Source organism: Papaver somniferum, chromosome 2 (assembly GCF_003573695.1).
Source record: "Papaver somniferum cultivar HN1 chromosome 2, ASM357369v1, whole genome shotgun sequence".
Classification (NCBI taxonomy): Eukaryota; Viridiplantae; Streptophyta; class Magnoliopsida; order Ranunculales; family Papaveraceae; genus Papaver; species Papaver somniferum.
Window position 1 is genome coordinate 216,637,023 of NC_039359.1, and position 13,181 is coordinate 216,650,203.

At 37.4% G+C, this 13,181-nt stretch overlaps 2 protein-coding genes across 2 annotated transcripts; both read left to right on the forward strand.

The window, feature by feature from the left end:
* The first annotated feature begins 1,710 nt into the window (after positions 1–1,710).
* LOC113350523 (eukaryotic initiation factor 4A-1) lies at positions 1,711–5,128 on the forward strand. Its single transcript, XM_026594669.1, has 5 exons — positions 1,711–1,863; positions 2,644–2,713; positions 2,843–2,952; positions 3,300–3,730; positions 4,026–5,128. The coding sequence occupies exons 2-5, from the start codon at positions 2,646–2,648 to the stop codon at positions 4,659–4,661; spliced, it is 1,245 nt and encodes a 414-aa protein (XP_026450454.1). The 5' UTR covers positions 1,711–1,863; positions 2,644–2,645; the 3' UTR covers positions 4,662–5,128.
* A 1,495-nt stretch (positions 5,129–6,623) lies between these two features.
* Positions 6,624–13,095, forward strand: LOC113350524 (diacylglycerol O-acyltransferase 1A-like). Its single transcript, XM_026594670.1, has 16 exons — positions 6,624–7,569; positions 8,452–8,532; positions 8,698–8,771; positions 8,917–8,992; positions 9,282–9,349; positions 10,129–10,252; positions 10,418–10,519; positions 10,684–10,785; positions 10,881–11,017; positions 11,108–11,189; positions 11,292–11,312; positions 11,722–11,784; positions 11,951–11,998; positions 12,212–12,274; positions 12,471–12,524; positions 12,614–13,095. The coding sequence occupies exons 1-16, from the start codon at positions 7,201–7,203 to the stop codon at positions 12,716–12,718; spliced, it is 1,569 nt and encodes a 522-aa protein (XP_026450455.1). The 5' UTR covers positions 6,624–7,200; the 3' UTR covers positions 12,719–13,095.
* The last annotated feature ends 86 nt before the right edge of the window (positions 13,096–13,181 follow it).

The following is a 13,181-nucleotide window of genomic DNA, read 5'->3' on the forward strand; positions in this document are numbered from 1 at the left end:
AGAGAATTTACAAATCAACACAGCGTAAAACAGTGGAAACAAAGAAAAGAAAAACTTACCGGCAAAAACAGCAGCAGAAGAAACAAACAGTGGAAGCGGGCGTGATTAATGCTAAGGTGCAGAGAATTTAAGATCACAGGTTCAATAAAGACTGACAGAGAATTTAAGGTCACAGGTTCAATGAAGACAGACAGAAAATTTAAGGGCTGAAAAACAAAGAACGAAAACTGAGAGAATGTTTAGGAAGAATGAAATTAATTTTCTTTCTCTCCTTAATATACCCGAAAGAAAGAGAAGGAAATTAATGGAGGAATGGGAAACGTGCCCGTTACATAAGCAGTTAATGCACGAATAAAAGACGTGCCCAAGTATCTAGGAAAAGTTATTAGGAGTGAGAAGAATATGCGACGATAGTTTTTCTTCAAGGCACCCATTAGACATTCAAGCCCGAAGAAAAGGGGCAAATTGTGTACACATATATCTCACTATCAGACACGTGTATATAAAAAGATACGTGGAAAGCATGCAGGCCAAAACATCAAAACATGATGCGCCACGAAACACCAAATAAACCCCGAGGAGTTACTTTATCGCATCCCCAAAAGAGAAGCTAGGATCAACGGTGGAGAGAAAGTTAGCTGACACGGACGTGACAGGGGCAGAAGACACTTGTCTGACACGAGCAGACCCCTCAACTACCCACATTAAACACTCTGAGCAGTGTACGTGTCGATCAACCTGTGGAACGAGCGAGGATGCCTCCGCGGGATCAAGGGGCAAATGCAGACCTCTGCGTGATAGACGCAAGGACACAAGAAGATAAGGTTCCAACGGTCATCAGAGATGGGTCCCACATTCTAACCTTATAAATACCCCGTCTCCACCAAGAGGAAAGGGGGTCGGAAGAATCAGGAAGGGAAGGAGAGAGAGAGAGAGTTTGCAAGTGTAAGTTAATCATTTAGAAGAGAGAAACATGTAAACCCAAAAGTCATTCGACTATTCGTGTAACCGTGAAGAATATAATAAAACAACAAACCTCGTGGACGTAGGCCTTAGTGCTGAACCACGTAAACCTTGGTCTTATTTACATTTCAGCACTTTATATTTATTTAGCCCCATGGATCTTTACTTATACGTTTTGTTTTCTTTGCTTGTACTTATATCCCGTGCGCAAACGCCTCGCATGGAATTGTTAGATGAGGCTATGATAAACCCGAAGGTTTTGAGCCAATGAATCAATACTAGGATATCATCATCACAAATCTCCTTAGATGATGATGATTGATTGTGATCACTCGGATCCCTTCGTGATTTGTGTGTTCACAACCACATAAGAAACAACTTTGGAATAATTTTTTTTTTTTTTTGTTACTTAAATTAAGTCGACTCGAAAGTTATTTTAGGAACTAAATTACAAAAGGATTGAAAAGAAATAAACCGAATTTAGGAACTAAAGTTATTTCTGTTTCTGGTTGCCGAACATATACTCGAATTTAGCTTGGACTAGCTTGCACCCCATACAAAGTAGAATCATACCCTCACGTGTGGGAACTGACCCTTGTTTCCCCTAGAGGCGGTTTAGCGAAAAAAAAGGCAAGGAGATCTCACCAAAAAGACATAAAAGCAGGGTAAGATACGCGAATTCTCCAAACTTCAAGGGGTCCGAATTAAATTATAAAAGGGCATTTTCGGTATTTGCGATTACCCAACCCCTTTAAGCATTAGATACGACGAGACCGCTACTCCTTTTTCGTTATTCTATCATCTCTTTGCGTTTCTCTGAAACGCAATTTGTGAAACCCTAACCCTAAAACGCACACACAGCTCCCTCTTTTCGATCTCTCTACTCACTCACTCTTCAAGGTATTATTCTCCTTCCAGATTACTACTCTCTTTACATTGATTGTCTGTGTTCTTGATTTTTTTCCGATTTTTTCTAATTTTTTGGGGGGTTTTTTAATTGATTTTTTGATCTATTTTTGACGAGCTTCTGAATCTTGTTTATATGTTAGGTTTAGTGGATTGAGTTGTAGATTTAATAATTTGGTTATAGACCGATTCATTTGATAATTTGGTTGTTTTTGTGTGTGTTTTGATTGGGTATGTATAGATGTAATTTAGTGTTTTTATTTGGTTTATGTTAATCTGGGTGTGTGTGTTTTTGTTTTTAAAGATTAGGGTTTGTGAAAAGATAGCAGCTTTTTAATGTTTTTGAAGATTAAACTATTAGATCTTGTTATGATTGAAAAGATATGTAGACTTTGTAGCTTGTCCTCAATCCTTGAAGTAAGGAGTGTACTTTAGTTTGGGTAAGAAGATGTTCAGTTAAGGGGATGTGAAGATGTTCACTTGTTGGGTTATGATTGTAGGTTTTTTGATTTGTACATTGAAATTGGAAAATATGTTTTTGTTGTTGTGTCTGAAATTATAATGGGGCAATAATGCGTTTATTGCAGACTCTAGATCTCTTATTTTTTTGGATTATGAGCAAGTTTGATTTATTAAAATATTTGGTTCTTTTACAAGTTTATACGTGTATAGTTTTCTTAAAGTAGTTGTGTGTTGATGTTAATTGCTAAGTATGGTTGTATAGTTTGGATATTGTTATAGAATGTGTCATTTCTCACACGTTTTAGTATTCAGTCATGGCAGGACTCGCTCCAGAAGGTTCACAATTCGATGCTCGTCACTATGATTCCAAAATGTCTGAAATGTAAGTTCTCCATTTCATGTGTCTGCTTTGCAGTTTTATTCCCCTCGTGCCTTGTTTTGTGATCTTTTGAGCACTATTATTTTGGACCATCATATCGTTCTTATTCTTTGTTGGATTGGGTGTGCACAGACTTCAAGCTGAAGGAGGACAAGATTTCTTTACCTCGTATGATGAGGTTTTTGAGAGCTTTGACTCAATGGGCCTGCAAGAGAATCTTTTGAGGGGCATATATGCATATGGTAGGTCCTCTGACTCCTCTCATATATGCATATATAGTTTTTTTCCTCTTTTGGTATGTTGTTTTTTATTTTGGCAACTGCGTATAAGAAATCCTGTGTCGATCTACATAGCCTTGTGCGGTTGTTGCAGAATTGCTTCGAAAATGGCTTAAAAATTATCCTGCTTATCTGAACTGGGAATTTGTTTAGTGTCCGCTTAGGCTAGACTTGGATGGATTTTTTATGGTTGAATGACCTTGATGTATGTGTTGGATGTAACCTGTCTTTTGAAGTAGAATGTGCTAGTTATTATTTAATGTCGAGGATTTTGGGGATTTGGATACTGATCTCTTGTATTAATTTTGTAGGTTTTGAAAAGCCCTCAGCTATTCAACAAAGGGGTATTGTTCCATTTACCAAGGGTCTTGATGTCATCCAGCAGGCACAATCTGGAACTGGAAAGACTGCTACTTTCTGCTCTGGAATTCTACAGCAGCTTGATTATACTATGGTTGAATGCCAGGCTTTGGTTTTGGCACCAACTAGGGAACTTGCACAACAGATTGAAAAGGTCATGCGTGCTCTCGGTGATTATCTTGGTGTGAAAGTTCATGCTTGTGTTGGTGGAACCAGTGTCCGTGAGGATCAGCGTATTCTTTCCAGTGGAGTTCATGTTGTTGTCGGAACTCCTGGACGTGTGTTTGACATGTTGCGAAGACAAGCACTTCGTGCTGACTGCATTAAGATGTTTGTTCTGGATGAAGCTGATGAGATGCTTTCACGTGGTTTCAAGGATCAGGTTAGCTTTTCCTTGCAATTTTTATACTGTTTCCCCTTTTTGTCTTTAACTTTGTGCTCGTACCCTCTATTTCCATTGGTGTAAATTTTCCATGCGGAAACAGTCTACCTGAAAGATTCAAATTATGTAGAGTAATCCTGGGATATTGTTTGTCATCTTTGATTGATAATGAATCCAATCACTACGGAAGTCTTGTATAGTGTAAAATTTTTCTTTTTTTCACAGTTGACCACTATTCATACTTCAATTTAATAATCGCATTTGTCTGATGTTTTCTGTTATTCTTCTCCTGCAGATCTATGACATTTTCCAGCTCCTTCCTTCTAAAGTCCAGGTTGGAGTGTTCTCTGCCACCATGCCACCTGAGGCCCTTGAGATAACCAGAAAGTTCATGGACAAACCTGTTAGGATTCTGGTTAAGCGTGATGAACTCACCCTTGAGGGTATTAAGCAGTTTTACGTTAATGTTGAGAAAGAAGAGTGGAAGCTTGAGACACTCTGTGATCTCTATGAAACTCTGGCCATCACCCAGAGTGTTATCTTCGTTAACACCCGACGTAAGGTTGACTGGCTTACCGACAAGATGAGGAGCCGTGACCATACCGTCTCTGCAACCCATGGAGACATGGACCAAAATACCAGAGATATTATCATGCGTGAGTTCCGATCTGGATCCTCCCGTGTCCTCATCACTACTGATCTTCTCGCTCGTGGTATTGATGTTCAGCAAGTTTCATTGGTCATCAACTATGATCTTCCTACTCAACCAGAAAATTACCTTCATCGTATTGGACGTAGTGGTCGATTTGGAAGGAAGGGTGTTGCTATTAACTTTGTGACTAAAGATGACGAGAGGATGCTTTTTGATATCCAGAAGTTCTATAACGTGGTTATTGAGGAACTTCCATCGAACGTCGCAGATCTCCTGTAATTGAATTGATGATGATGAAGACGTGTTTGGTTCCTAGGCTTTTATTGACAATGATGGTGGTGAAGGGGACTTATATCTATTTGGTAAGAAGTGATATTTAATGTTTTTTTTCTTTGTAGGTTATCTACTTTTTTTGTCCGTAATCTAGGATATACCTGGCTATCTCGTGATTTGGGTCCTGCACATTTGCTCTATGGAAACCGGGCATGGCCCCAATATTTTGGTGTGGGTGTGTTGGGCATCCATTTTTGCAAATTTTGTTGCAGGTAGGGTTTTGTAATCTTAAGTGTCTGGTAAAAACTACCCAAATGAAGGTAGTTTTGGATTTGGGTTTCACTTTGTTTGTTTGGGGTTATTTGTGTCTTTTTTTTTTGTGTCGACTCTTTTTATGATTAAGAGAGAATACTTATGTAGAATGAAAACCATGATTTGTTAATTTATGTCAGATCCCTCTGACTATTACCTACTGCTGCCTCTCCTTTACTTGAACATGTTTTGTTAGTACCTTCATTTATGCTTCCCTATCTTTTCTTGGTTGTGTGCTTGGTGTTCGTCGTTCTTGTCTGTAAATCCGGTCTCAGTGTTACTCTTAATAAGTAGATTTTTTTGACCATTTTGCATGGGGAACAAGTAGCTTCCCTATCTTTTCATGGTTGTGTGTGTGTGGGTGTTCTGTCTTTCTTTCTGCAGCAGCTCTGGTCTCAGTATTACTCTTATAGGTAGATTTTGTTTGACCATTTTGCATGGGCAACAAGTAGCATTTTTGATATCCATGTACCAGTTAAATCTCTGCTGCGCTTGGCCTTGGCCTCGTATAAACCTCAATTTGTTATTGGTAGTTCCCAAATGGTAGGAAAATGCATGCTGTCGGAACACTTGGGTGTCAGAACTCTTAAACAATTCCGTGTCTTCAGTTCTAAATGTCTTATATGCAACTGCTGCATTTGATTCAGCTTGTATTCCGGCTACAAGTTCATTTGAATACGAAGAATTGTTCAGTTAAACTTAGATCAGCTCAATTTCTTTGGTGAGCTCTCCTTACCTGCCTACTCCTATACTCTTTTGTTCCACTGTAAATTTCTCATATACTCTTTTGTTCCTCTGTAAATTTCTTCTAATTTGGTCCATTTCTTTCTTTGTTTCTTTTGATTATGGTGGATGTTCATTTCCTTTCTCTAGATCTGTCTGGATCTGTTTCGAGTTCATGTAGGTTATCTGTAGTTCAGTCTTCTAGTTCCAAAACTTCCTTGTAAGGCATTCATTGTTCCTGTCTGAATGCTTTCTTCCTCATTCTCGAATGTTCGAGTATATGTTTATTATGCTCACTCTGAACCGTCCTTCTCATCACTAGCACTGTTTTTTTTTTTCCCGCTTGTCGCATTTTTTCCTATCGTCAATTCTGCTTTGTTGATACCATCAATCGCTCTCATGCATCAGCAGCCACCACTATCAAAGAATCATGATGACAAGCACTTAACGTTAGCACAATGCTGCCAATATGGACCGACTGACTTGACCACCTCCTAAACCCCCCAAAATCTCTATTTCTATAATAAATGTGAGCGGCTCATCATCATCACTAGATAACAAGAATCTTTGTCATTTTATTAATCAATAGATGATGATATTGCTAAACAATTGAGGTTTGGTAAAGCAATTAAAAAAAAATGAACTCCTGTGATGCACTTTTGTTGGTGACCACTCATAATAATTTGGCTTAGCGTTTTATATATTACTTCTTGTTATCCATTTTAACCACTACAGACAGTGATTGCAATCAAGCCTTAGAAGGAGGGTTTGTTGCATATTTTGAGTAATTTATGCAAACTTAACAAAGACATAGTCCAGGCAGGTCAGATTCATACGCAACATGAAAACTACTCTACTGCACTTTCTTGAACAATTTAACAATTTTACTTCGACAACCGCCTAAGATGAATTCTCCGCTTAAATAAATAAAAAAAACTCAATTCAGAAGTGTTAGGATACCTAAAGCAGAAGTCTTAGGATGCTCATGGTCGACTGAGTGTCATGGCAACTTAATAATTTTGGGTGCAACAAAGCCTCCCTTTTCCACCAAACCTGTCTATGCACTTGCACAAGGCGTGCAGCTGGGCAGTGTCAGAAAGATGCCTCCCCTCCGCCTCCCCTAAGGCATAGCCTGACTGAGTACTTACAAAGTTATGGGAAAGGCGATATCTGAATTATCATCTCCATCTCCAATTTCCCATAAAATAAAAAAAATAAAAATCACATCTTTCCAGGTTATTTCATAGATTCATATTCCCCAGATCCTTTCGATATTCAGAATACCCACCACATTGGTAACGTGATAAGGGGTCACGAAATAGGTTATGTCGGTTACCCGGTACTACAAGATCTTAACCAAGACTCTGTTTTTTTTTTCTTCTTTAATAAAACGTCAAACTTCAAAACAAAGACTCTGTTTTTGTTTCTTGCGTCTCTCTGTTCTACTTGTACCAAAATATCTCAATTCAATCAAAAATATCAGCTTTAATTTCTTAATTCCTCTATAAAAATGGCGATTTCTGAATCGCCAGAAATCTTTAATCACCAACTCCAACATCAAGGGGAACACTCTATACGAAGAAGAAGAATAGATGCAACTACTGCTACTACAACTAGTAATACTAGGGATAATGATAATGGGAATGATGAGCATTCTTCTTCAGCATCTTCGTCCTCAATAACTGATGAATTGGAAAAAAAGAATTCATCTGAGTTTTACACCAATGGGAAAGTAGAAGCGAATCAGATCGAGAATCATGAGAATGAGAAGAAGAAAGATGGCGGTGATGTGCCAATTAGTTATACGTATAGACCATCAGCTCCTGCTCATCGGAGAATTAAAGAAAGTCCTCTTAGCTCTGATGCCATCTTTAGACAGGTTAGTCATTATCCAAAATTTCATCTTTTTCTGGGTTTTTTCTTGGTTTAGGTAATTCTTTGTTGATTTTATGAATCTGGGTCTGGTTTATTGAGTTCTAATTCAATTGGGTTGAACCAATTTTTATATCTAAGCAAGCTGTTAGAATCAGTTCCAAAATTAGGGATGCAGAATTCACTGCAATTTCTCCAAAAACCATGAAAATTGATTCTTGATTATGAGAGGTTGATGGCCTACAGAATTACTTCAATTGGAAGTAATTCATGATTTCAGTTTAGTTATTTTTGAAGTGTGGTCCCCTTATGGTTAGACCCTGCAACCCCAGCATATGGATATGCTGTGTGCTATTTATGTCTTTTGTTGTCTTTGAAGTTAATGCTAGTTATCTGAATTAGAGTTAAGGTTTTGTTTAGGGAGCTGGGTTTCGACTTGGTTAGTAATGTACCGTATAGGAAGTGTTGTTGGATGTTTGTTCGTGAAGTTAGAGGAGTTGTATGATACACTAATCAATCCATCACCAGCATCGGGTTTTGGTAAAAAAAGTAGAGAATGAAAAATTAGCTATGAGGTTTCCACTTAGAAGAACTGATGCTAAACATTTATATGTCAAATGCCGCTATGTGACAAATATATGTCATTGCAAAATGTAGTAGTTCCAACCTTCGCTAAGGTTCAGTCATGGTTTTGTGTAGACTGTAAGCTTATTTGGGTGCAACCGCCAAGTAATTGCAATTGATAACTTTAATATGTCATTAGCTATCTAGGAATATGTTATTTAGAAGACTATGTGGAGCTAAGCGTTTCTCTATTTTTTCGGTTTCCCTTGGTTCTTGGACCATGTTTATACTGATTAGCTAATTCTCAGGTGATATCTTATGGCAGAGTCATGCAGGTCTTTTCAACCTGTGTATTGTTGTGCTTGTTGCGGTGAACAGCAGACTTATCATCGAGAATCTAATGAAGGTGAACAAAGACTCCTTTCTCTTCCTTGCAGTGTTTTCTTGCTGAACTTTGATTCTGATTATGATCCTTTGGCTTGTTGATGAATCATTTTCTTTCACGATCTTTCTAGAGGGAATGCTGTTCTATGATTGGAGATTGAAACTTTTTGCTGTTTTCACTTTGCAGTATGGCTTATTAATCAGATACGGGTTTTGGTTTAGTTCGAGATCACTGCGAGACTGGCCACTCTTTATGTGTTGGTAAATGGTTTTGTAGGTTTTTCCTACTTTTTTTCCATTAAACAAGAAACCAACTTGGATTGAAGCATCTTCTTGGGGAACTCATTCATCTTTTCTTAATGCATATACCTGACATGACATGTTCCTTTTGTTGTTTAAACTGCAGTCTCAGTCTAAATATCTTCCCACTTGCTGCTTTTATGGTCGAGAAGTTGTCTCTACATGAAGTTATTTCCGAATATGTAAGTAGTTTATAATTTTGTAACTCCCTTAATGCTAATTCACTTTCCTTGAAGGTATTTTTATCTAAATCGGCAATGAAGCATATATCCCCATTGCGGCCATCTCGGCTCACCCAAAAATGCCTTCAGTGATTTATTAATTTTAAGTGTCGTATCTTTCAGTTTCTTTCCTCATGTCTGTCCCTCTTGACACAGTATATGTCAGTCCTCATTGAGTGTATCGTCCATAAATATTCTACCGATGCATTAAGTTATAGGCTCTAAGACTAATTCTCGGACATATTTTCAGGTCATTGTTTCACTTCATGTATTGATTACGTCGGCTTCAATCTTGTATCCAGTTACTATGATACTCAGGTTACTATTCTCATCCTTCTATTTACATATTAAAAGGCCCTCCTAATCCTGAGCTCATTGATTATGAATGACCAATTTGATTAGATTAGTGTTGGTAATTAAATTTTCGAAGAAAAATAACCGGAACTTTGCCTCCTGTTATTTTCTCTTCATGAAAGGTTGCTGGGATGACCTTATGTTGACACAACTAGGGGGATATTCTCTCTTTCCTGTTTTTTTATGCATTATTCTCCCTTACTCGGACTCCTGCTCTTCATGATATATCTTGTTTCCTATTCTATCCTTGTACCATAGTTAGCATAAAAAAGTCAGTTTCTTACTGGTGAGATGCCTTGTTAAGAGGATTCAGTGAAGCTTGGAAATTCGTACTGCATGGTCATTGAAAATGTTGATTCTATCTTGAGTAGGAACACAAATCTGGACATATCATGTCTCTAGTCATATTGCATATCATACTGAGCTTGGCTAATTCTAGAATAGTACCATGGATTGACACATTTCAATCTTATCATTCGACTTCCTATTTGCTGCGATATAATTTTTTTTTTATGATTTTGTCGTATACCGAAAACAAAGGGTCCATTTCATGAGACATAAATGATTGATATCAAGTGTTGCAGGAATTTGTTGGTCTTTGTGTGAAAACATTTCTGTTAAACAGCCAGGATGGTTGTACTTTTCACTTGTTTCAGCATACACAATTGCACACTGATTCCTGTGTTCATCAATTGTTTGTTTATTTCTTTTATAACTTCATAAGTTATTTTTGAATTGTGCAGCTACGATTCTGCGGTTGTATCTGGGATTATATTAATGTTGTTTACCTGCATCGTATGGTTGAAGTTAGTATCATATGCACATGCCAATTATGACATGAGGGCACTTGCAAACTCAGATGACAAGGTAACTGCGCATCTCCATTGCACTTGAAGTTTTTTTTTCTTTCTAAGTATGTACGACTTCTTGTGTTTGGAAAGCACTATAAACTACATTTTCTGAATTTCATGTGATACAACTTTGAATGAATTCAGTATTCCTTATATGAAAATAGTTTCTTTGTGATGTTAGGTACCTGGTTCACCGTCTGATTCTGCAGATGCGGTTGAGAAATATGAGGTTAGCTTCAACAGTTTGGCATACTTCATGGTTGCTCCAACATTGTGTTACCAGGTAATCTTGATTTTACTTCTATTGTCTAGCAAATCTTCTTGTAGCTATCCGTGTAACCATGGGTTAATTTGAATTGCATTTTCTTTCTTATTGATGTGTAACTTTAGTTTTGACAATTGATGAGAATTTCGCAAATTTGTTTCCTCTGATGTTCATATCACTAGACAAGCTACCCTCGTACAGAAAGCATCCGAAAGCGTTGGGTGACTCGTCAACTGATTAAATTGGTGATATTCACAGGAGTTATGGGCTTTATCATCGAACAAGTAAGCGACCATTTCTTATGTGGGAGCCATTTCTAATCAGATTTCGAAATGACATAAAGTATAATACTAAGAACCAATTATAATTTATTCTGCAGTACATCAATCCAATTGTTCAGAATTCTCAACATCCTTTGAAAGGGAACCTATTAAATGCCATAGAGAGGGTGTTGAAGCTATCTGTTCCAACACTATATGTGTGGCTTTGCATGTTCTACTGCTTTTTTCACCTTTGGTATGTCCGCTTTCTTGACTTTGATGAAGCATTTATTTTCATGCTCTTTTATCTCCTGGTTCTTGGTTATTTACTTATTCGTATATACAGGTTGAATATTCTAGCTGAGATCCTCCGCTTTGGGGATCGTGAGTTCTACAAAGACTGGTGGAATGCAAAAACCGCTGAAGAGGTTAGTTTCCTGAGGATTAATCTTACAAGACATACTATTCACAATGTTTAGCCGGATATACGTTTCTTTGCTGACATTTGTCTTTCTTGCACTGTGTCACAGTATTGGAGAATGTGGAATATGGTACGGCAACTTCCCCCCCTTTTTGTTACTGTTGTTTCAGGTTTAGTGTTTGGCTTTTATGTTAGAAGTATTGCTCTGATGCTGTTTTAGGGTACTCTTGTCCGGTTGATCCCACTAAGTTCATTTAAACCTCACTTTCACAAGACAAAACTTAAGAGTTCCCATGAATATAACTGGTGTTACTAATCCGACATAAAACTACAAGCACCCAGATGCCCGAGGAATTCGATAAATAGTTGCCTGTTGACCATCATTGTACCACTTAAAAAACCATATGGAGATAGATTTTCAGTTTTCAGTACATCCACCAAACAAATGGAAACACTCACAATCCAAGAAATCTAAAAATAAAATGAAGGAGAAAATGGTAAATTGTGTTCACTGATGATTCCTTTCTGAATGTCAACAGCCTGTTCATAAATGGATGGTTCGTCATATCTACTTTCCGTGCTTAAGGCATAAAATACCAAAGGTATTTGATCTCTCTCTATCCCATTCTAGTAATTATTCCATTCTATTCTTGTTGGTAGAAACTCTATCATGCCTTATATTTTACAGAAAGTGCTATTACGACCTTATGGCTTGTTAGATACTCCTTGTCCAGAGATTTCATCAACTTTACTTTGGTTTGATTTTAGGGGGTTGCGATTGTAATAGCCTTCTTCGTTTCTGCTGTCTTCCACGAGGTATATTCTCATTTCCCCTTCATTGTTTTCTTTGTGGAAATGGTGGTTCCTTTTGATGTTTAAACATTAAAATATACATTATCTTATGTAGTGTTGGATCAATGTTTCCAGATTCACAGCTTCATCTTTATCCCCGAACATCTTCCCTTAATAATTGGGGATGGGTATCATTTCTTTCGTTTTCTGATGTTTCGTGTCTTTTATTGTCTACAGCTATGTATTGGTGTCCCCTGTCACATGATCAAGTTTTGGGCATTTATGGGAATAATGCTTCAGGTATCTTTTTTTTTCTTTCTTTATTCAAGTTTTACTCCCCCCGTTTCATGAAAAGTGATACTTTCACTTTTCAATTTGTCCTATTTTAGGCAAAAATGAAAAAGTGAAAGTATCACTTTTACTGAAACGGACGGAGAATTTACTCTCTTGTTTGGTTCTTTAGTTACTTACTTGTGCTTGTATTGCTTTTGGATAGGTTCCTTTGTGCATTCTGACAAATTTCCTGCAAAATAAGTTCCAAAACACTATGGTACGTCGCTTTCCCACAACTCTACTCAAGATCTGTCTTTTTGGTACCATGAATGAAACAACTGAAAAACTCACATGACGATTCTGCAGGTGGGAAATATGATCTTTTGGTTCTTTTTCTCGATTTTTGGTCAACCGATGTGTGTCCTGTTATACTATCACGACTCGATGAATCAGAAACTGGGAACTGATTGAACTACTAATACTTGCCCGTTATCAAATAAACTCGCGTTGGCCAACAAAACAGAAGCTCATTAACTGAAGTTAGGTGTCTGTATATAAAAACACATCTTGCGATTTCCTTGTTATTCGTGCAGCCATGATCTGTACCGAGCCTACTAACAATGTGTTTCCCATGAAGAACCTGCATCATCCATATAGAGTATTTTGGATGATTTACCACCTCTCTAACAGAAGATGGGAATTTTGATGAATGCATCTCAGCTAATTTTGTAACACTACAATTTCACTCTTGTATGATTTTCAATTGTTTGGTTGTGCATTTCTAGATCGTGTAAAATAATCTGTTATTCTCTTGGTTTTTGTTAAATGTTCAGTTGATTTGTTAATGTCCATTGTTACTTTAGATTCTTCCTCTAGAGGATATTAGAAATTGAAAACAAGCATACTGCGCCTTTAGAATCACATCTGAATTGCT

What these genes read in the sequence shown, in the direction of transcription:
- LOC113350523 (XM_026594669.1), top strand. Translation starts at nt 2,646, where the DNA reads ATGGCAGGACTCGCTCCAGAAGGTTCACAATTCGATGCTCGTCACTAT. An exon ending in GAGGGGCATATATGCATATG is followed by an intron (nt 2,953 to 3,299) that starts GTAGGTCCTCTG and finishes TTAATTTTGTAG; the next exon opens with GTTTTGAAAAGCCCTCAGCT. An exon ending in CACGTGGTTTCAAGGATCAG is followed by an intron (nt 3,731 to 4,025) that starts GTTAGCTTTTCC and finishes CTTCTCCTGCAG; the next exon opens with ATCTATGACATTTTCCAGCT.
- LOC113350524 (XM_026594670.1), top strand. Translation starts at nt 7,201, where the DNA reads ATGGCGATTTCTGAATCGCCAGAAATCTTTAATCACCAACTCCAACAT. An exon ending in CCAGTTACTATGATACTCAG is followed by an intron (nt 9,350 to 10,128) that starts GTTACTATTCTC and finishes TGAATTGTGCAG; the next exon opens with CTACGATTCTGCGGTTGTAT. An exon ending in ATAAGTTCCAAAACACTATG is followed by an intron (nt 12,525 to 12,613) that starts GTACGTCGCTTT and finishes ACGATTCTGCAG; the next exon opens with GTGGGAAATATGATCTTTTG.